The sequence below is a fragment of the Bipolaris zeicola genome (assembly GCF_000523435.1).
Source record: "Bipolaris zeicola 26-R-13 unplaced genomic scaffold scaffold_61, whole genome shotgun sequence".
NCBI lineage: Eukaryota > Fungi > Ascomycota > Dothideomycetes > Pleosporales > Pleosporaceae > Bipolaris > Bipolaris zeicola.
Genome location: NW_006912110.1, coordinates 111,148 through 133,933, shown reverse-complemented (window position 1 = coordinate 133,933; position 22,786 = coordinate 111,148). Strand labels below are relative to the sequence as shown.

At 49.5% G+C, this 22,786-nt stretch overlaps 7 protein-coding genes across 7 annotated transcripts; 2 read left to right on the top strand and 5 right to left on the bottom strand.

Moving 5' to 3' along the window:
• Positions 1 to 246: 246 nt before the first annotated feature.
• Positions 247 to 895, bottom strand: COCCADRAFT_25766 (uncharacterized protein; the record flags this gene model as incomplete). The annotated part of the gene is made up of 2 exons (XM_007713441.1): positions 247 to 269; positions 601 to 895. 2 exons carry the CDS (start codon positions 893 to 895, stop codon positions 247 to 249), a joined length of 318 nt encoding a protein of 105 aa, XP_007711631.1.
• A 274-nt stretch (positions 896 to 1,169) lies between these two features.
• COCCADRAFT_36240 (uncharacterized protein) lies at positions 1,170 to 3,331 on the top strand (the record flags this gene model as incomplete). The annotated part of the gene is made up of 6 exons (XM_007713475.1): positions 1,170 to 1,184; positions 1,570 to 1,798; positions 1,886 to 2,082; positions 2,122 to 2,258; positions 2,302 to 2,602; positions 2,732 to 3,331. 6 exons carry the CDS (start codon positions 1,170 to 1,172, stop codon positions 3,329 to 3,331), a joined length of 1,479 nt encoding a protein of 492 aa, XP_007711665.1.
• A 200-nt stretch (positions 3,332 to 3,531) lies between these two features.
• Positions 3,532 to 4,056, bottom strand: COCCADRAFT_25764 (uncharacterized protein; the record flags this gene model as incomplete). Its single annotated transcript, XM_007713440.1, has 1 exon — positions 3,532 to 4,056. One exon carries the CDS (start codon positions 4,054 to 4,056, stop codon positions 3,532 to 3,534), a length of 525 nt encoding a protein of 174 aa, XP_007711630.1.
• A 2,016-nt stretch (positions 4,057 to 6,072) lies between these two features.
• On the bottom strand, positions 6,073 to 6,411 carry COCCADRAFT_94437 (uncharacterized protein; the record flags this gene model as incomplete). The annotated part of the gene is made up of 1 exon (XM_007713474.1): positions 6,073 to 6,411. One exon carries the CDS (start codon positions 6,409 to 6,411, stop codon positions 6,073 to 6,075), a length of 339 nt encoding a protein of 112 aa, XP_007711664.1.
• Positions 6,412 to 8,559: 2,148 nt separating this feature from the next.
• On the bottom strand, positions 8,560 to 9,370 carry COCCADRAFT_25762 (uncharacterized protein; the record flags this gene model as incomplete). Its single annotated transcript, XM_007713439.1, has 2 exons — positions 8,560 to 8,898; positions 8,963 to 9,370. The coding sequence occupies 2 exons, from the start codon at positions 9,368 to 9,370 to the stop codon at positions 8,560 to 8,562; spliced, it is 747 nt and encodes a 248-aa protein (XP_007711629.1).
• Positions 9,371 to 13,186: 3,816 nt separating this feature from the next.
• Positions 13,187 to 14,949, top strand: COCCADRAFT_4519 (uncharacterized protein; the record flags this gene model as incomplete). The annotated part of the gene is made up of 6 exons (XM_007713432.1): positions 13,187 to 13,297; positions 13,349 to 13,484; positions 13,533 to 13,714; positions 13,766 to 13,874; positions 13,925 to 14,300; positions 14,355 to 14,949. 6 exons carry the CDS (start codon positions 13,187 to 13,189, stop codon positions 14,947 to 14,949), a joined length of 1,509 nt encoding a protein of 502 aa, XP_007711622.1.
• Positions 14,950 to 16,188: 1,239 nt separating this feature from the next.
• COCCADRAFT_94443 (glycoside hydrolase family 18 protein) lies at positions 16,189 to 22,259 on the bottom strand (the record flags this gene model as incomplete). Its single annotated transcript, XM_007713473.1, has 7 exons — positions 16,189 to 18,075; positions 18,164 to 20,609; positions 20,662 to 21,179; positions 21,235 to 21,385; positions 21,452 to 21,601; positions 21,736 to 22,029; positions 22,111 to 22,259. 7 exons carry the CDS (start codon positions 22,257 to 22,259, stop codon positions 16,189 to 16,191), a joined length of 5,595 nt encoding a protein of 1,864 aa, XP_007711663.1.
• Between the last annotated feature and the right edge of the window lie 527 nt (positions 22,260 to 22,786).

The following is a 22,786-nucleotide window of genomic DNA, read 5'->3' as shown; positions in this document are numbered from 1 at the left end:
GGCTAGAGGTGTTTTGGTATGGGTTTCTCCCTCTGTAAGTAATCTCTGGTGAGAAATTGGCTTGTCGTTTATTTGCTGGTAGGTCCACTGCGTCGTTGCAAGCCAAGAGTTACTAGCTAACGCGACCTTGCCTGTACACCAAGGGAGTTGGGCTATGTGCTCAATTGCTTCATGGCCATCCTGACCTTCAGCTGTCCCTGGGAGCCTAGATAATCAACGCAAGCTTGGAAACTAGAAATCCAACCCCTACCTCGAGTTCCCTTGGGACCCTATTGAATGATCAGCGCATGATTAACTTGCATGGATGCAACAGTATAAGGACCACAAATGCCCCTTGCATCGACATTAACTACGGCGTAGCCATGCGTAACCCACTCGGCAGGATCGAAAGCTTAGAAGCTTTGGAAGCCGGACACTGCGCTACGGGGTATTCCAGGTCGACCTGGGATAAGATCGAGGTGAAAGAATCCATTTCGTATGTAAGCTCAGGTTTGTAATATGGATGCGCCCAAAGGCTAGCGTATCGCAAAAAATGAAGAGGTCATAGGTGCAAAAGTATTGAGGAGATGTATGCGCGAAGAAGAGCTATGGTCTGCGAACCTGTGCCAGATTTCCCATAGTGCGAACAATGCACAACAGCGGGCACCATAGGCGTGTCGGCAGGACGGAAGACATCTGCGCGTATGATGACCCCGTCGCCTAAGGGAATGGGAATTTCCTGTTCAAACACGGTTTCTACCTCCCAAGTCCTGCAGTCGGGCTCTTTTTTGTAGCCAACAGGAAGCAAAATGGTACGTGGATTGAGGGCCTTATATCGAGCTCCAGCATCACTTGGTGGTGTTGCATCAGTATATAGCACAGGAATGCTTCCGATCCGGTATTCGCTTTCGTTCATTGTAACAGTTCAAATCAGAAACAAGGTTCATCATGTATGATGGAGCGGTCGATGTAGATTAGGTTTTATGCCATTTTACTTCGCCGAATCTAACCCTACCTCGGTACCTCACGATATCTTGGGTTCGTCCGTGACATCGATGATGTGGAGACAGCGACACTAGATCAGCTCTCGATTTCTTCCGTTCGAAGTCAGGTTCGGCCATGACCCCACGACCATGTCACTGGCGCATCAGCCCGCAAACAATGATACACGAGGAGTATGTGGGGCCAACATGGAGCGACTGATGGTCCACCCTTCCTCCAAAGACTCTATTGACCGACAGAGGGATTGATGGAATGTCGTACTGTTGATGCGAGGAGTTGCCTGCTAGTTGCTTGCGGGGCAGCATGGTCGCTGTTGGCCGGAGAAGCGGATTGTGGGACAGTGTCAGCGATGTTGTTTACCGGAGAAGCGAATTGCGGGGCCCTTGTTGTGACCCACGCTCTTGCGTGCAATTGGTCTACAACTGGCATCGTGCAGTGCCACTTCTGTCAAAGGAGAATAAATATCTTTCTAACCAACTCACAACTAGCCATAAGTTATACCATTCCTCGATCTCTCATGCTCTTGTGTTTTCTCAGCTTCTGTGGTTGTCTGACGATCATACAGGGATTAAAATGACAAATCCCCAGCGGTACCCAGTCGCCGTCATAGGCGGAGGCCCCGTGGGTCTTTCATCCTCCATCTTATTATACCTTCGTAATATTCCCCACGTGCTGTTCGAGCGCCATCATGGCACTTCAATCCATCCAAAAGCATGCGGCCTAAACCAACGAACCGGTGAAATTTTCCGCCAGATGGGAGTGGAGCAAGCGATTATTGCACAAGGGGCGCCTCCTGACACATGCTCCAAGACCGCATGTTTTACGTCTCTTGGACCGACTGGCACCAAAATTGTCTCTCGCGACGCATAGGGTGGTGGGAAGTATGCCGACGAGTATATGGCAGCAAGTCCTAGTCGATATGTCATGTTGCCACAGATACGCCTCGAACCTATCCTTTCGCGAAGGGCCAAGCAGCTGAACCCAAGTGGTGTGCACTATGGCGCCGAAGTTACTGACACCGTCGGAAAAGAAGACTACGTGGAGCTACAGATTAAATATAGGGGAAGTTCTAGACCGAGCGAGATCATACAGCCTTCCTATGTCATCGCAGATGATGGCGGATGACTGGTAACAAACAAGCTTGGAATCGAATTGCATGGGGAGAAAGACTCAGTCGATATGGTGACTGCACACATTCGAGCGTCGATAGCCTCTCAATACCCTGAACCAGAAACCTTTATAACTTGGTTCATCAACCCAGATATGGGTGGAAGTATGTGGAACCGGGTATATGTATCACCTTGGCCCATACCCCAACAGACCAGAAACAGAAGAGTGGATGTTTGCCTGTAGCATCCGCCCTGACGACCCACAGAAATTCGACAATAATACAATGGTCACACGAGTGAAGAAGAGCATCAACATCCCGGACTTGCCAGTGGAAATCTTGAGTGTGAGCCATTGGTTCGTGAATGCGATTTCAGCTGAACGCCGCTATCGCAGCATAAATGGCCGCACTTTCCTTGTCGGTGATGCCGCGCACCGCATACCGCCCTTGAGTGCTCTTGGAGTCAACACCAGTATTCAAGATGCCAACAATATGATTTGGAAGCTAGCTCTAGTGCTACAGAACAAACTTGGGAAAAGCGACCTTTTAGACACGTATGATGAAGAACGTCGCCCAGTTGGAGAAAGAGTAGCGCAGTCAAGCCTTGTGAATTTGCAGAGTCACAACCTGATTATTGATAAGGCGTTGCGCATCGGCAAAGATACTTCCGCCAAAGATAATCGGACGGCGATGCAAGCACTGTTTGACAAAAATCATGCTGGTCATGCTCAGATGTATGCGGGTGTGCAGCGTGCACAAACCATCCTCGATACCGAATTCAAGGCGCCTGGAGCAGAGATAGGATGGTTTTACCCGACTGCGGATATCAATAATGAGGGCCAGGATAACTACCACGATGGCCAGCTGAATGAAGATGGGAAGCTGAACACAGCCAAATACTTCCCTTCTACAATACCCGGGCACCACTTTCCCCACATGTGGTTGAGGAAAGCAGGTCACGTTGTGTCGTCCCGTGATCTTCTGTGTTTGGACAAGTTTGTGCTCTTTACGGCAGATCTTGCTTGTTGGAGCCGAGTTGAACATGAACTAATTAAGGTAATCCCCATTGGTAGTAAAGACCTGGAAGGCATTGATGGGAAATGGAGTCAATTTTCGGGGGTAGATCGTAGTGGAGCGGTTTTAGTAAGGCGGGACGGTATTGTCGCCTGGAGAAGCAAATTAGCTGGAGAGGACAACGTAAATAAACTATATGCAGCTCTTACAAAGATACTGAGGATATAGCGTACGTAGTATATCATATGTTATTGGGATTTCTTGGCCCTCACTCCTTACATAGCTACCTGTTCATTGAATCTAGGATGCGACGATGTAGTATTATTTGTAGATACTATGAATAGCGTAGAATTAGGTCATGATGTCGATCAGAATGGAAGAAGTAATTGTAATAGATTCGTTAACACGGCAAGGTATTCTACCGGACCTTACATCCCATCATTAATCATAGCCTGGACCATCCTGACATGTCTGTCTGCGTTCGTCTCACTCCACTCGTTATCATAGTTCAGCCCATACGGCCAAAAATGACTACCGCCACAGCTGATCTTTGCGCTGGCCCCGTCAAAGCTCCGGAGCAATGGTAGTGCTGTTCTCCAATCTCCCGATGCACATTTGCTATTGAATGCTGCTGTTTGACCCACGCCCAATGTGTGTGAGATTTCATGCATGGCTGTGCGTTCTGTCATGTATGCACGGTTCGAGCCGAAGCGCAGATCGCCGTTGTAGTTTGCTTCGGCTGTTGGAACGCCTGGTGCGTAGGCGACGCGAATGGTTTTGTTGGCAGTTGCGAATTTGTGGTAGCGGGCAACGGCTTTGGTCATTGCCGCTTCGATTCTGGCGTAGGCGTCTGCTTGATCTGCGGTGGGGTTGGATACTTTTGCCAGCGACCAATTAAGGCGCGCAGAGGCGTTGCAGGCGTACGCTGCAACGAGGAGTAGAGACAACTTCATGATGTGGAGATGCGACTGATTGATCCCAGAGATACAGAAGGCTGAAGTAATGCGACATGGCATTGCTGTGGACTTGTCGCAAATATATGGTATACTTTGCCCATCATCCCCCTAGCCCCTAGCCACTCTGACCTGCATTGTCATTTCGACCTTCCTTATGCTCATGGGTGTGGCTAAAACGGCCGTGCAGCCTCATTAGGGAGGTGGGAGATAGGAGGTGGGTCTGTGATATCTTCCGATATGCTTGGCGAATGTTTTGTTTGTCTATCCACCTAACAGAGTCACGCATTGAGATATGCATATTGCTTTCCCATAGCGATTGGCATTGTTCAATCAATATTGGCTTGGTGTTGCGGTGTGCAGGGCCTGAAACGGTCAAGCGTCGGAGTATTGATTGCATTCAGGGATTCCCTCCCCGCTTTGAGGATTACTATCTTGGCATTTCTTTTACACCTTTGTGCTAAGTTTATGCTTCTGGAACATTTGTAAGCAGCGACAGTCATCGAGATGTTCTTAACATGTCTTTTCAACGTACTACTTTTGATGCGGCCCTCAGCCCCCCAACACTTCAGGAATGCATTCGCCTTTAATTTTGTTCTGGATGCGTACTACTAGTGCGCTCGGATATATACGTACTTGGCAAGATCCTGGTAGTGAGCTTTGTTGCCAGCCTTGAGGCGAGCCTGCTAAATGTCTTCAATGCAAAGTATACGTCCGAGCCGAGCTAACTAACTTAACTAGCATACATCAATCGTGCGTTTATCAAGCGCGACTCTTACATCATCCTTAATAGCCTTTCTGACCTCTTGTGGTCGTGGTCGATACTCGTATATACATTAACTACTGCTGAAATACGGCATAAGCTAAGCTGGTGTTTGGTAGAAAAGAAGGCGTGCTGTGCAGGCATGCCTCGTGTGTAGATCTAGGTACAGTACACAAATGCATGTAGCCAACATAGTGCCCCTGATTGATTTGCTTATTCTACAAATTTGAGATGCGAAGGATAGGGTCCAAAAACTAAGTTCTGCGCTACAGCCAACTCCACATGCAGATTTCCAGGCAGAGAATCGGTAAAGTAAATGCGAAATGTTGTAGGGGTCACGACTTAATGCAAGTAACGTCCTGAAATTGATTTCCACTAACCCAAATGGAAGCAGACTAAATCTCGGGTCCTTGCAGATCATGAAGACCATCGGAGCCCGAGAAAGCAGTATTCTCTAACATCTCCGATCTCCCGCATGCACATGGCAAACTCTAAGACCTTGTCTTTTTGCTTTGGAAAGCCTTGTATTCACATTTGTGCAATTGGCTGTGTTGGATTTGAAGACTAATGGATGCAAAGCGTTCACGCGGAAATTATTCGACACCTTCGTTCATTGATGTATAGCTCTCAACTCTATTTGCAATTCTCATCACCTGTCTAGGCAAAACGATCTCACAAATATCAGTGTTCCATTATTTAACAGTGCGGATCTAAGTATTAACTTCAGTAGTATTCGAGCATTGACTTTGTTTGATATGACTCAGGGTGAAGTCGATTGCATCATCCGCGATAATGGCAACTGTAATAGAGGTTGCCAATTCAGCATCTGAAGATACAGCCCCGTATTCCGAGATTGCGATACTCCCTCCTACCTCAGACATACTCCAAAATACGAGGCTAACGTGTATAGTTTTCAAAACATAATATTCGCTTCAGCATAGATCTCGTATTAGAATGTTGGCTGCTGAACCCGAAGATCACAACATCACCAAGGCCAGAATTGTTGCTACAGCAAATGACAATATCGTTAGGTAATGACCGTTAATAGAGGATATTTAAAGACAGTAGCTCTATATCATGATGATTCTACCAAAACTTCGACGCAGTTGCAACCTCAAGCTGTTCAGTCTTTCATGTCGGCTTGAGCTCAAGTTATATCCGAGAGCTCTCGAGGGTCTGGAGTGTCTTTGATCTAAATATGGATAAGAACGGGCTCTAAGTCGATGTGGCGATACGCTTACGAGGGTTAAGTCTCATCCAGATCGAGATCCGAAAGCCCTGGCGCTGTAGCCCAAAGTGATGCACTTGCCCACTTGGAAGGCGTTTTCACGTCCACCTGCCCACCAGATCTTGCGAGCAGAGCCGACACAGTTTCCGACGTCGTAGAAGTCTGCCTTCTGGAGGTTGCCGCCAAGGTTCAGGATACGGAAGGATTGAGTGGCGGGAATGTTTTGGTCGCGGCAGGTGTTGTCCCACACATTGACGTCCTTCGCATCGCCTGTGCAGTCCCTGCCAGAGAAGGCAGTGAACTTGTAACCAAGAGCTCCGGAAGAGAGACCAAGGAAGGCGACTAGGGTAGAGGTGAAGTACATGATTGCTGTTGGTATTTCAAAGATAGCTTGATGCTAGGAATGGGATTTTAAGGATTTGAAGTGAGATGTAGTGATGATGAGGTGAGTATGAGTTGGGTGCTGTCTTTCAGGAAGAGACGTAGCTGATATATATACTTAAGGATGTAAAAGCGACAGAGGACCCTATTTACAGAGTTACGTAACTCCGTATGGCACTCCCGATGCCTCATTGACCATTTGGCCATATGAGTGCCATCTTCCGAACTCGGGTTTTCTGAGCAAACATGAATCTGTTGATTTTTAACCCAAAAGGTATGAATATGTTGATTGTTATCCTAAAAGGGTGTACACACAAACTCGACTAGGCTCTAGTGGCGACTAGTGATGACTGTGTAGAAGATACCACCTGAGTCATATGTCAAGATATGCTAAATACGCGAGCTGACTTAGTCCGCCTCTAGACTGTTAGTTTGGTGTGAGTCGAGTCCACCCGTTGGTGATTAATGCGTACTTACTTATTCTGGCCAATCCTACCATTGAATGAATGGCTCGAAAGGACAGATTAGGTGGCTGCTAATATGTCTCTGGTCATTAGGCGAAAATGAGAGTCCATGTGCAAACGTAGTATTTACTTTCGTGTTTCCCATATCTCTCTGATTGAGAAATGCCTTTGTTTACGATGTATGTTATCTTCTAGTTAATTGACTGATAAGGTTATTAAGTCAAACATGACAAGTCGGCCTGTAAGCCACCTGCTCTGTTGTACCTCATTCGGTGCTACGGCTATAACGTCGTTTCAGACTCGATGGATGCAGCCATAGACTGGGTGCGCAAAGCCTCATGTTGGTGTAGGCCACTTGTTGGTTGGGGGGACATCATCAATCCTTTCGCTTAGCTCGAAATTCCTGGGTGCATGTATGCGCCAATTAGCATACAGATCTGGGGAGAGATCTAGCCTGGCTACCAGCTATTCCACAATGAATGAGGCCGAATCAGCGCTATCTAGAAGTCGATGCGGCTTAGATCTTGAGGCTGCAGTTAGATGTGGAGCAACCTTGACTATGATCGGGTAAGAGCGCCGAGCTTGCTGGGCAGACTCTCGCCTAGCGGGTGCGTGCATCACCACGGGCATGACTTTACGGCGCCTATTGATTGCTCCCGTAGGAATACTCCAGGTACCTCTCACGTCCACATCCGGCAATTTAAGGCAACCCGCAATGGGCGTATGGCACAGCAAGCCTTGGCTGAAGGCCTGACCAGTACGAGGCGTGAATCGAACTCCGATTTGTGTCGTAATAAGATTAGTGTTATAAATGAGGTTTTATGGGTCTGCCAAGGCAGAAATGATTGTACAGCCTTGAAAGATGATATGGGGCAGTGCGATCTCATTCACCCATAGAGAGACTCAGGCCTCGTCCACAACCTCAACCAAGTGGCTTTAAACCTTTACAAGCAACACAAAAACAAGTTGTTCGTGCGCAAGCGGGAGATGAGGCACCTTGCCAATGTTGATGCTAATACATCGACCATTGTGGCCAATTTTCTCCACCTCTTGAATCCACGCTGCTGTTACCATAGCGAAAGCGCTGAGGACGCGACTCTTTACGACAGCACGATAAGAGTCGGAGATTATGATTAAACGGTGCGAAATGGGTGTTCAGAATAAAGTCAACCAGTCTTTTGGGCTGCGAAACTGTTACGCTTAAAAGCCTCCGAGTTAGCTTTGTCAAATGCTAGCCTCTGAAGTCACTGAACAGAGACTGCTGCGAGTGATATGAAGTATATAAGGATTTCAATTTTTTCCTATGACCCAGGACTGGCACGTGTTTCTCACCCCTTGTGACATGTAGTACGGTTCGCATCATAGCATCGGCTACTATCACCTTCGCGGAATAACTCTTCAAGCACTTGAGCCGGTTGGGAGCGAACTCAATCCAAGACGTCTCTGATGACTATAAACTCCGGTGCTTGGACCCTGTGAAGCCTGGAGGACTTCGTTGCATCAAAAACACCAATGAGATCAACCGTGGATATGTTATTGATGGCTATGTGCATGCTAAAGGAATGGGGGTACTTATCATGATATTTAAAATGAGGCGAGCTGTCAGCTATAACGTACGAAGTGATTAACCAACAGGAATCGAGGCGAAAGTTAAGAACATCTCAATTCTATTTCTTACTTTGGCCAACCTTGGCCGCATACTCCAGACCTTCAACGACCTCCTGGGGCTGGCTTAGAAAAGGCGAATGTGCCTCAACTGATTTGAAAGTCGGCGCATCTTTACCTAGCATCTGTGCCATCTGCTGTTGTATAGGTAGCAGAAGCGCTTTGTCGGCCTTACAGAAGAAGTACATCGAAAGGATCTCGTGCCACGGCTCATAAGTGACCTCGTCAGTGAAAATGCGTGCTGATTGGTGCTTGAGCTTTGCAACGGCAGCCTTCTGTGCTTCATCATCTAGATCGTGATAGCAGATTACTTCTGCCCCAGTGGCATAACAGTAGTCACCCTAAACCTGCTTTTTAGCTCTGCTTTTCTGGAGATAAGGAGCCTGATCTGGCGTATGTACGAACATCAAATTTCATCCAGGGTAAGAATTGGCCACCAAGCATGGCTTTTATCGTGGCTCCCTTTGGGGCAACGAAATCAGCAAGGTAAACCAATATAATGACACCGCCTTTTTTACCCATTGCCTGCCGCTGCTTGTAGCCCAAACCCTCGACGGCGTTTTGTCCGACCAAACCCCCATATGAGTGCACGAGCAGGACAATATCTTTGCCATCATCAGCAAGCCTTTGCAAGGTGGAGCGCAGCGCCGCGGCATCGTCTGCAAGGCCTTTGTTGGGAGGCTCCGCTCCTACGGATGGGTGCGCCACAGCCTCAGTTTCCCATCCGCACTGGTGCAGTTTCTCGCGGGTGATGTCGAAACAGTCTGGTGTGGACCAAGCGCCTGGAATGAACACGATAGTAGGCTTGGACATGCTGATGATGATATTAGTTGGAACTGAGGGACCACACGACGAAAGATGGCAGGAAGTAGTGAGACTGAAGTCGCACACAGATCAGAGTGCAGTAGTTTATTAAATTCTGCGGGATACCCACTCACCCTCAGTTGTTGGACTCAATGTGGAGGACTCAAAGTGGAGTCCTCGATAACGTTTCCGAAGGCGGTATTTTCAAAGTGGAGAACTGACTATAAATGCATGATGTCTATGGATTTATCGTACGCCAAAAATGATCATGGAGTAGCAGAAGTGTTATGTTAAAATCAAAACGCGTCCCTAGCATTCGCGATATTGTTCGTTAGATGTATGATCAAAGGAGCAATATTTCGGTAGATGGCGGGGTACAGTCAGCTTAATCTTCCTGACTCTGATGTGTTATAAGTCTAGGAATCACTAATGAGCTAGGCAACATAAGCTTAGTAGCATGGTGTAGAAGGGTTGGAAAGAGACTACCACAGAGATACCCTGAGATCGCATTTCGAATTTTGAATTAAACATCAAAGTCGCTCTCCTCTGTCAAATCGAATTTAGTGGTTTTGAATATTTCTACGCAAAAGAAGATCATTCGATACCTAGAAACACAGCACGGGAAATCGCGAGATTATCATTGTAGGATGCAAATGCCTATGGTAGGAGCGACATTTAGCCAGAACTGTTCCAGTAACAGCAACGATTGCCGAGAGGCTCGTCTGACATCGGATGGCAGAAAAGTCTTCCTTGCAAAATGCCCCACTATGATCCAACACCCCTCTCGGTAGCATGCCTTGCTGTACGACAAAAAACGCAGCGCCCAAAATCACCATTGAGAGCGCAAAAACAATCGATTCCCCAGCGCAGCGCTGTGCCTCGATGTATCCACACTGTAAGGGGGTTAGGCTCTTTTTCTATATACAAGTAGTCCCCTTTAGCAGGCAAAATTGTTTGGTGCCCAACTTGTTGTTCATCAGTCTCACCTTCCAATATGTAATGAAGCCAATCAACGCGTTTTCTACTTACGATACACCATGCTGTAGTGTTTGAAGACATAGGGTAGGTAAACCTCTTACTACTGCTGATGTACATGCGCATCTTCCCGAGGAAGCGCTTTTGAATCGGCGCATACATCTTAGTATTCGTGATGATTAGCTGGGCTTCGCAATCAATAGTACTTGCAACAACCTCACGGCCTCGGTTATCAGCAATGCCGTACTCAACATCTAAACAAACATCGCTATTCTGTGTATGCCTGTTGGTCAGGTATCGGATGCTCAACGCGCGTCTCACACCTTTGTGTTTCTGCTTGAAGTGTTGTCAGTGCCCTTCCGCCTTCAACGTGACTGTTGTCATTGCTGACTACAATTCGCAGTGTACTTTTCGCCATCACCTACCGCTTTGCAACAATCATGCAACTCGACATAGCTGACATAACAGGAACACTGGCGACGGCGTGCACCTGGTGCGTTGTAGAGGTCGCATCTGGCATTATAAGTGCATATTTGCCCACGCTGCCCCCGCTTATGCTCATCATCTTGTCCTAATTCAGTAACATTTGAAATCGGTCCAACGAGGGATTGGCCACGGAAAGACAGTCGAACAAGACGGAGCTCGTGACTATTGGTGGCACAGGGAGCAAACGCAACCAAGACTTTCAGCGTCTCAAAGATGATTACGAGTTTTACTGCGATTTTTTTTTTACAATATATACGCAGAAAAGTGGCTATGACGCGGTGTTAAGTAGTGATGAGAGACCTCTAGCTGGTGCGATATATTCACAGGAACCGAAGTCTTTCTAAAGCAACTACTCTTTCGTTCGATACCACGCCTTCAAGTTGATGTGTACAAGATTAGATGCTACAATATGGTGCTATTGGATGTAGAAAATGTGTAAGTCGCAATGTAGTGATATGAAGCATTGGGTCTTGCGTTGTTGTTGAGCTCGCCAAAGTGCTTGGTAATTCGCATGGCAAAACGCTGGCCAGCATGCGGAATGCTACTTTTATGCTGTGGTTATATCCTTCTTCCCAGGCGGTTATTATTGCAGTTTTCGCTGCATATTACAATCGGTCCTGAAAGGGTTTGCGTTCACGAAGAGATGCAATCTGATTGGCTCTCAGAAGCTCTGCGCTGATTGGCCGTACCAAGATGTTAGAAATCTCCGTATTCGGACAGCGTCTGGTCACGCCAAAGTTTCCGCCAGCCCAGCCAGTAAAAAAGCCAGCCCAACAATAAGCTCAAAACGTGCTCAAAAAGCCAGACAAAAGGGAGCCACACAATGAGATAAAATATCAGCCAAGAACCGAGCGAAAGAATTACCTCTTGACAGGAGCAATGGGGGCAATGAGCGCGCACCGCAGGCGCACCTTACATAATATATACAATGGATAACTCTGACGGCCCGGCTAGGGGTGCTGAAGTAGGGATGCAGCTTGAGTAATGTATAGATAGAGCAAATGGAGCTCAAGCCGCACCTTCCTTTAGTACCGCCAACCAAGCTGTCAGAATTGAATATTTTGAATATATGTCGTTACTTGACGAAAAAATCCTTTTAATTGCGTCATTACATTCTTAACAGATACCATCCTTGTATATAGTTGTCAATGTCGATCGTGAATTCGAGAGACATACCTCGTCACGAGGCGGGTTCGTGAAATTGGCTTCTTGCTTGTGGGTCTTTTGAGAATTAGTTCACACATTCCTGTTCTTTATCCTTTTATCCTTCTGGGACAAAGTTTTCGATTGATATGATATGCGTAAGAACATGGCTGGAGTTTGCGATGGCGCACGCGGAGAGTTATATCAGAGTTTTTCTTGGTATCTGCGGGCATCAGATCAATAACAGATCTTCTTTGGATTGCCATCCTCGAAAGGCGTCTTAGTGCATGCGTTGAAGAGATATGACATGGAGTGTGGTTATACAACATATTGGGTCTATGTATAGTCACCATGTTGTGACAAGCTACTGTCAGTATACCCAAGCCGTGCAGTAGAAGCTTCTGCTATGAAAAAATCAACGGGTGCAGCATTCCGTCACGTGTATAAAAAGTCGGCGTGTCAATTCCCGATTAATAGAGCCGGTGTTTTGAAATCAAGAATGCACTAGGCTGGTATACATCCGATTGACCCGACGAGGCTTTTTAAGGTTTGGGAATGGGCCCAGGGGCGTGTGTCATGTTGATCACGGTACTAGTGGCGCAATGGGCGGATCCAGTAACGGAAGCCTGCGTCCGAAGGGTCGCGGTTTACTTGCCTCAGTAAGCGTCGCAGCAAATTATTTTTGGTCAGAAGGTATTGCGCACATATTCGGGTGTAGAGGTGCAAAGCCATTGCCCGGATGATGAGGCTGGTCGATGCTCTCACGTCTTGCCCCTTTCACACTACGACTACGCAGATCGGATTATACCGGTAACAGGATCTACAACATCCCTGTACCCCACATGTCTTCATCGGCGAACAATCTTATCGACAATCCTGCTCACTGTCTGCCCAATCGGAATTTTCGATCATGAAGCTATCGATGGTAGCTCGACCAGGGCTGGCTGTCTGTCGGAGGTTCGACGCGTGCATTGAACCCTTCAAGTCAGGATGATGCTCGGACAATCCCCTGCCTGTGCGATAAGCCGGTCAAATTCTGGCATGACTTGTGTCAGTGTCACAGGTACCACTGGTACTTAGCAAGGACGACTAGAATGCAGTCATTCTTAGTCGGAGCAATAGCGCTGGAAACCTCATGTCAATGAACCACTGTCCGCGGACTCGACAAACGACCTTTACCTCCGACCTCGGGTTCCCAAACCACCTTCTTTATATTTTGTAATGTTTTGGCACCGTGCAATCGCGATTGCGCTGTGTGCCAGTGCTTTCACCTTGTCAGCTGCAGCACCAGACAGTACTGCGGACGCATTAGCCAGAATCCCACCATGCGGAGTAAGGTCTCCTTCGAAGATACATGTATATGGATTTAGCTGAGCAGGGCAGCTTGAATGTATCGCGGAGAAGTTGCCTCTCATCGGTTGTGGTCTTCTCGACTTTGAGTGCCAATGCAACTCCAAAAACTCGACCGCAATCCTGCAACCGTGCTTGCTGGACAAGTGTACGTTTGATGAAACGTTTGGTATGTCTATGGCAGCATCAATTTTGACAATCACTAACCTTTGTACAGAAATCCTTCGAGCACAAGCCGATCTCTGCAATCGACCACACGATTCGTATACACGGCTCATGATGGCCACAGCATATGTAACAGGCATAATACCTGTCGTTGCTATTGCTATGCGCTTCGCATCGCGTTGGGTCGGTGGCAATCACTTCTGGTGGGACGATTGGATCCATCTGGTATCAGCTGTAAGTCCACAAGCACTAGCCGCTTTTTTTTCATACTAACGATGGTTCGAGATGTTGTGTGTTCCGCTCATGGTCTGCTTCATACTCAACGTTGATGCGGGAGTCGGCAAGCATCTTTGGGACTTGACGTATCAACGTGTATACGACATCGGGCTGTGGAGTATGCATTCAAACACATACAACCTGTACGTCGTGCTGACAACCGTGCAGCCTACATCATCACCATTCTTTGGGCAGTCGAGATGTTGCTACTCAAGTACAGCATATTATGCTTGTATCTCCGCATCTTTCCGAACATATGGTTGAAGCGGGCTGTCTTTGCCTTCATGGCCTTCACAGCTTGCTTTACACTTCCCCTCATCTTCACAGCAGCTATCCGGTGCAATCCGGTCCGGGCTCAGTGGGATCTCGAGGCCGCAAAGACAGCAAAGTGCCTCGACTGGCTCATCATCCTGAAGTTGTCAGTTGTCTACGAGATCATTGCAGAGGTCGTCCTGTTCGCCCTTCCCGTTCCGATCGTGCTCAAGCTGCAAATGGCGACCGCAAAGAAGATTGAGCTCCTCATGTTCTTTGGTGTTGGTTTGCTGTAGGGCGTCCAGACTTCACTTTGTGCTTACAAGACATTTACTGACTTGCCTAGTCTTATCGGCGTCGCAATTGCACGCGTGCCCTTCTTGAAGGGTGTTGTAGATCAGAGCGACCAGACCTACACCATCGTCGCCTCATCTATGAGTACCTTTATTGCTAGCGGCCTCGGTCACGTCTGCGCTGCAGTCCCCACAATACAGGCGTTGATACGATTCGTCATCAATGGCTTCAAGAACAAGACCCAAGCAGCCTCAAGCTATGGCCAGAGTGGTCGGTCATACGAATCAAGCAAAAAGAAGAGCTACAGGTCGTTGGAAGACAAGAAGAGCGCCTGCTCAAGCTACTCAGGCGCCACATTCAAGGTATCAAAGCAACGAAGCAAGGACGGCAGCAAGGACCCGTACAGACTCTCGACACAAAACTTCACGAGGTTCGAGTGTGATGGTGATGAAGTGGGTGAAGAACGTTCCATGGAGCTGCAACCAGCGGAGACCTTCGTCACCAAGCACACTTCCGGTCAGGCGGGAGAATCGCAGAGTCATGACAGCGGAGAACAACCCGCCACCGTTGTCGTGTCCAGTTCTGTTCTTGAGGATTCAGCGTCCGACAAAGCTATATTAGACAGGGAGTACGTAAAGAGTACTTGAAATGGAAATTAATGATATTATAGTCCATTAGATCATCCAACGATACACATTCCCCTTGACTATGCAGGCAGTGCATGCAAGTCGCCGACTCAAGATGCAGCACAACAGGTACATCAGGCATGAACCTTCCGTGTCCTGCACTACAAGAACGCATTGCGACCCAGTCCTTGCACCTGATGAGCCGATCATCTGCAATACCAGACTACACTCGACCCGACCCTGTCTCGCACATCCAAACAATTCGCTTTCGTTATCACACTGCACCGCAGAACAGATGCAGTGCATCCAAACCCCATATTTTATACTCCTCGACAGCACACGTGGTAGTCCAACGGTCCGATTGCTGGGCGAGTACTAGTACTAGTAGTTCGTATATGATCGCCCAAGCACGCGCAGCATCGCCACTGAACCAGCAGCGTCTGGCATTGTCCCTCCGTCGCATCGAAACCGCTACTTATGGCCGAAAAGCCACATAATCGTATCTGAAGAAGAGGTATCCGAGTATTTCACATGGTAGGCAAGGATCCTCCGAATCGGCAGCCGAGTGCAAGCAGTCGCATGCCAACCTCGCAACCTCGGCCAAACTTTGAACGTCACCACCGCCTGTCACCGTGGCAGCGCGCGAAAATCCGGGGGGGTTGGGGGGCCGCAAAAGACTACTGCATGCCACGAACGCTTGGTTCACCTGCGACGCATGGGATGTGCATTTTTCGTGTCGATCTTTGGCGGTGCGCCATGGGCGACGATGGCCACGCGAGCGCCGTTCTAGCTTGTTTTGTTAGTGTGGAGGGTATATCAGCCCTAAAGGGTCCAAGGGGTCAGCCGAGGCTTTGGAGTTTCTTTTGGCTTGTTGGAGGGTCGATGTAACGGGGGAGGACTACTACGTGTATACACACTGCCCACCATGTTGGAATCGGTGAATTTTTCTTGGTGGCTGGTTGTAGGCATCATCGGACTCTAATGCCCAGTACAAGGTTCTAACCTCGAGACGAGGACGTTACTGTTTAGTGAAGGTTTCCGTTCTCAGCTTTCAGTGAAATATTTCCAACGTCCAGTCGTACATGTATACTTGGTGTCCTTGATTCATATGAATATCCAGATCTCAACGCAATCATAGTATTTACATTGTAAGAAATTAAGTAATAAACATAGGAAACATCAGGACAGGATTTACATCCCTAAATCATGACGGTGATAATAATGACAGAAATAAACACCGCAACTGCAACTCCACCATGATTACAGCGGGTTGTTCCACTGGGGTAGACCGTTCCACTTCGTCTCAAAGTCTTCAATCGACTTTATAAAATCGCGATGTTCCTTACTCACTATCTGCTGGGCGGGCGAAGTGTTCGGACCGTCTTGCCACTTGGCCTTTTCTGCTTGTGTGACCCATGCAGCTTTCATCTTGGGAAGGAAATTGTTGACGAGACCTTCGGTCTTGGACTGCATCCTGGTGTATTGGCCCTTCATGTAGCTGAGCCATTCAGACTTGAGATTCTGCTTGGACCATTTTGCGTATCCGGCGCGCTGGTTGGCGGGTAGCAGGGTTGTGTCGAGGGCGTCAAGGATCTTTCCTATTCGGTCCGTTTGGGTCTTCATGGTTGTTTGGATGGTCGAGTGGCTTTGGTAAATGCGAGAACCCATTGTGCTGCGCATCTTTTGGAGAATTACCCTGGCCTCTGCATATTTGGCAATGTCATTGGTCCAAGAGGCAAAGTTCCACGGGTTTCCGCCCGCCCACGCGCTCGTCTTAGAAGGCGTGTTGATGGCAGACTCGAGGGCGATGAACTCATCCTTCTTGTATGTCCTTGTCGGATACTGCGCCGCAATGTGCATAATGGGGTTCCAAGCCTTGCCTACGCCGCCAGTGGTGTCCTCGTTGGGCCACACAAAAGGAGGTACATCCCACAGCTCATTGACATAGTCACAGAAGGAAACAGTGGCTCCATTGGCCGCACCTGGCTTTGGGTCAGGCAGCTTAGACTTCCTCTTGTCAAGGTGCTGGAAGAACAGGTCGATCATCTGGGCCTCGAGAATGTGCTCCGTGTGATACTGGACGTTGGCAGCGCGTGCCTGCAAGGGGCTACCAAAGTTAAAGTTGCCGCAGTCTTCGGGATCGACCCAGCCCCAATCAAAGCCATTTAGCTGACCGCCCGGAGGGAAGTCGCCTGAGATGTCGCATGCCCGATCACAGGCCTGGACAAGCTTTTCCTTGGCTCTCTTGTCAAACATGTGCAGTGCCTCGCTTCCTGCGTGGTAATCATGGTCGTGGCTTCGCTGCTGATAAGCATGGAGATGTGCGGCAATGGCGTTTTCATCAATGGTGGACGTTGGCGTCAGCACTTCCCTCTTGCGCTTGGCATCTGTCCAGACGCCACCCTCATTGCTCGCTGCTAGGCCAGCGTATGCTTCCTGACACGTGATGCCTTTTTCACCGTCTTTGGAAGGGCAGAAATACTCGCCGGCATTGAGAGTAAGCGCTGGACCATAGACACCACCTCTCTTGACCAGGGACGACATGTGTTCTCCAGAAATGTGCCTCGCGAGCAGACTGGTGCCATAGCTGTGCATAGACTCCACATCGGGCTCGGCAACTCCTAACCTCGATATGTTCCTGGTCACATCGTCGTATTCGGAGCGGCCTTCAATGAGGAGGTGGCCCCGATCTTGAAGACTTCTCTTGGAAGGTATTGGGCCCAGGTCGGGACAAGTCCCGCCCTTGATGATAGTCTTTTCCCACGGGGTTGTCAGGTTGACCTCACCACCAGCCCAGCCAAATGTCCTGGGTGCCGTTGCTCTCGCAAACAAACGAGCGCCGATATCAAGACCGTAGGTGAAGGGGCACGTTGCTGTGGTTGAGACACCTGTTGCAAACTTGGTTGTTAGGCTGACCTCGCCAACGACTGCAGCGGCCGCCGGGTCAATCTTCCACTTGGGGTCAAAGCGAACGCCAAACTCGGCAGCGGCTGATAGCTTCAAGTTAACATCCCCAGAGGCGGTGACTCCTGCGTAGAATTCGGGCTTTTTGATTCCCGAAAAGTCACCCGTCCGATCCAAGCTTGGCTTGCTGTTGTCGATGAGTTGGGGCTTGTAGGAATTGCTGTCAGGCATGACTTGGCGAACCTAAATACAAGTATGAGTGGTCAGCAATTGTTTTCCTTATATTGGGGACTTGAATAAACAACAGGCAAAGAAGAAGTTTGCTACTCACTTCCCACTTGGCAATCTCCAGCTTGGTCTCAATCAAGCCAGCCATGCCGAGCGAGGCATCAACGCTGCCCTCGACAGTGAGCTGGGGACCTATGGTAGCGATTCCAGGAATCTTAAAAGAGGCACCGGGGAATGGCAGATTGAGAATGACCTTCTTCTGCTCGTACGTCACGCGGGCGAGTGCCTCAAGAGTGACGACACCGGTAACCCTGCCCTTGTTGTAGAAGGTCAGGTAGCTCTGCTCGAGGTTAAGGGGCAGGGTAAGACTCTCAACGATAAGGGTGAAGCCGAAGCTGGACTCGACTTCGATGTCGAGTACAGCCTGGCCGAGCAGATGGCCGTCGTAGTTGACGCCATCTACCGTTCCGGGGCAGTTCCACGATTCGTCAAATAGCTTTGCCGTGACACTGTCGTCATACTTGTGCGTGAAGTCGCGCTTGATCTCGGGCACGACGAGGGCAGCCAGCCAGTCGAGAATGCTCTTGCCGAACCAGCGCTCTTGCAGGTCTCGAGGGGCAATCTTGTCAAAGTGGAAGTCATCGCGGAATTCCTCCTCAAGCCAGCGCACCGGGTTCCCACCGACGTCTTCCAGCGTGCGCTTGGCCAGCCTCTTGCGGCCATGCACGTCTCGCTTCCGGGTGGCAGAACCAGCGACGATGTTTTTCCAGTAGTCATCCTGGTTACTGTAATCGATACGCATCTGCGTGTTGCCCATGTCACGTGGCACGCGATGGAAGTCGTAGTCAAACGTCAGTTCGTACACAACGGGTTCGAGACTGGCGAGGTGCGAGAGATGACGGGGCAGGAGCTTCACATGGTCGCTGGTACTTCCTGGGGCCGGTGTCATGCTCTTTGCGACTGCATACTTGCCTGGCCCACAGCCCTTGGGCATCTGGAGAATGGTGCCCGGGACACCATGACCGAGGCCAATCTTGTGGCAATTGCTGTTCGACGTGTGGTCGTTACAGACCATACGCACCGTGTGCTCGCCTTCGGAGATGGAGTCGTTGCAGTCAAAGACATCCCAATTGGAGCCGTCGCGTTTGTCGAGCGAGATCTGGAGCGCCTCGGGCGAGACGAGTACGACGAACTGAAAGGCCGCCTCATTGGGGTTGTCGTCGCCGTCGTCGGACGTCTTGTCTGTCTTGAAGATGAAGTCGGTGTCAGAGCCGTCCTCAGGCGGGTGCTCAAACAGGTTCTTGAGGTCGACTGGCAGAAAGAGAGGATCGCCATCCGACTCGCAGCAAAAGGTGCGCACACGGTCGATGTGAGCGCCGCAAGTGTCGCTGCCGCCAAAGTACGAGTCGGTGATCTGGACCGTCTTCATGTCCGGACAGTGGCCGTCGAAGCAATTGCCGGGTTTTCCATACCACGCGCAGTTCTTCCACTTGGAAACCTCCTTCTCTGGGCAGCAGTAAAGCTTCTTGGTGTCAATGTCCAGCTCCTCAAGAACCTCGAGCAACACGAGCCCCGTAAGCGCCGCCAGCGGGTACACTCGACCGACAATGCGCAAGATGACCTTGGCCACATCGTCGAGGATGTCGAGGACGGTGCCGGAGAAGGTCAGGGGAAGTTCACCACTGTGGCACTTTTCACCCACGCCGCGCCACTTGCACACATTCTTCTCTCCTAGCGAGCTCTTGCAGCAATGCGCCAGCTGGCCATCCGAGCAGTCGTAGCCGCCGCCGTACTTGCTCATGTGCGTCATGACTTCGTCGTCCTTGCAGTAGCCGTTGCACCATATCGCCCCGCCTCCACGCCATGCGCACGACTTGGGGTCAGGCGCTCCCGACAAGGGACAGCAAAGAGTGCTCTTCTGTTTCTTGCCGCACTTTTGGTCGGTAATCTTGATCTCGCCCGACTGGCAGTCTTCAACACCACATTTCGTAACGTAGCACATGTCATTAGTACCCGTCCAGTTCTCGTCTCCCTTGTCGATCGATTTGAAGTCACCCAAGGGCTTGGGGTCTAGGACCGCAGCCAGCGCAGTCATCTCGGCGTCGTCCTGGTCTATGGCCCAGATCAGGTAGCCTCCGAGCCCGAGCTTGGCCGCCAGTTCCTTCTTCTGCTTGAACGTCTCCTTGTCATCAAAAGATACCCACTGGTCAGTATTCCATGTAATGTACTTGACACCGGCCTCCTTGTCGTGGATCGGCTTGACCTTGTTGTTCTTGATGACCTCTTGGATCTCGCGGTAGCTCAAAATGCCAGACTCGCCACTGCACGCTCCCTTGGTTGCGCCTCCCTTGAAGAGACAGCCGGGCTTGTTACACGACGGATCCGCCAGCTGAAAAGCGCGACCATAGAAACCAAGACCCATGTTTAACTTGTTTGCTGGGACGTCGTTCCTCCAGAAGAGGTCAAACGCCAGGCTCATCTCCGTCAGGTTGGTGTGACCGTAGATATGAGAACCAATCGGGTTTTCACGATCCCAGACACCGTGAAGACTGTTTGTGCCGTTAGTCTACGTGTGAAGAGAAGAAGAAGAAAATCACTTACTCATATGACATGACGTTAACAAAGTCGGTATACTCAACCGACTTGAGATCAAAGTGGCGCAGATACCAGAAGCTTGTCGGAGCTGTGTATGACACAATGTACTTGACGGGTTGCTTCTTGTTCTCCTCCTGGAGCTCCTTTAGGAATTGGGTGAAGTTTACACCGTCCTCGGGGACACCACCGCGGTCGTCCGCACCGGGGTACTCCCAGTCAAAGTCGACACCATCGAAAGCGTACATGCGGAGGAACGACATGAGGTTTCCAATGAACTTGGACCGGTTCGCTTTGGTACTAACCATGTTACTGAACACCTTCTGCAGAGGGCCGGGATCGTTGTGCGTCCATCCACCAATGGCAATAATTATCTTGAGGGCTGGATTTTTCTTCTTGAGGTTAGTGAAGTCGGTGAACAGCTTGTCGGGCAAGTTGTCCATGCCGACGATCTGGAAGTCGGGTTGGATAAAAGCAAAAGAGAAATACAAATGAGTCAGCGAGTTGACGGGGATGTCGTCCAAGCCCTGTATTTCACCGTCAGTCGGGCATACATGATGTTGGGTAGTAGGGTGCAATTACCATGTCCTGACATTTGGAGTCGTGTCTCCATGCCTCATAGTATCCAATCACACGGTTGAGCTGATCGGAAGCCTTGTTCTTGGGACCTGGCTGATCACAGTTCGACTGGCAACCGCCAGTAGCTCCGTGGTCTTCCTTTTCACAAAAGTCCCTGTTCGTCCAATCGTCAATACTGATCTACAACGCTGGCATCTCCATAGTTTGGAAGTGTACGTACTTTGTCATTCCGCAGAAACCCCACTTGCCACAGCAGACGTTCAGAGGACACTTTTGACCAGGGATAGCTGCATTCTTACCGCATTCTGCCTTGGCATTGCAGTTTGACCAGCACACCTCATTGGGAGAAACTCCAGATGTGCCGCAGGCTCTATACGAGAAAAGAATATATTAGCCATATTCTAGAATAACATGACATAAACCACGGACACAACAAAGCGAACAAGAAGAGAAACATCATTTCACAAGTCCAAGGACTTAAAATATGGGAAAGGGGGAACGTACTTCTCGCCATAGTTACACTGGCCGGTGGCCTTGGGACAGCAGGCCTTGTTCTTGCAAGGACGGTCGGGACCGCAGGTGTAGTCATCGCCACCAACTACCTGTCTTCCAAACAGGGAGGAGAGCTCAGTGCGTCCTATCAAGGACACGCCAGTCTCGAGCGACGCCGGGACGATTTCGCGCCCATCAGTGTCAACGCTACCATTGTTGTCGCGAGCAACAACAAGACCTGAGCTGTCAGCACTGCAGACTGGCAGCTCATGGTCATGGCGGCTCTTGGCCGAGTAATCAAAGGGTCTAGAATTTTGCAGTGGTAAGTCAGCGCAATGGACTCTACTGGTCCGGGTCTTAGGACATGGCTCAGAGAAGTATACTTACGAAATGACGGCGCGACAGGCACCAGGGATTTCGGGTACCGTAACCGCGCTAGCACTACCAGGTCTTGCTGTGATGACTGCTCCAAGAGACGGGGTAATGAGAGTAGATAGGAGAACACAGCTCCATGAGAGCTGGGACAATAGTCTCATAGTTGCGTTTAGGGCTGAGCTTTTGGAAACTCTACCCAGCAACAGAAGATAATGATGATCAAAAGAATGTGGTCCCCAATAAGAGAGTGGCGGGGGGTTGGACAGTTTACAAATAAATGAAATGAAGGAGCATTTGCAGAGGCAACAAAGTCAGCTGCCAGATATCTATAGAGTAGTCGGCCGAAAAGATAGAAGGTGCCGCGGAGTATGGGGTGACAAAAGAGCTTGGCTGGTGTTCTGGAGCAACCCGGCCCCCAACCTCAATCTTGATATCCATACTGAATTCCCTTACCCTGCATCTGCCAAAGGCTGTGTTGGGACCCAGGCGGCGAGGCCTCGGCCCTACTGCATCCCTGTGCCAGACAAGGCCGAAAAGTATCGAAAATCGATGTCAAAAAGGTCATTTCCTTATTTTTCCATTCATCCGCTCGCAGAAAACCGCCAAGCATTATCTCTTTAGGAAAAAGGGTCACAGCATATTGAGTTTCTCATCTGATATGGTGCTTACTGATGGGAGTTCGATATGC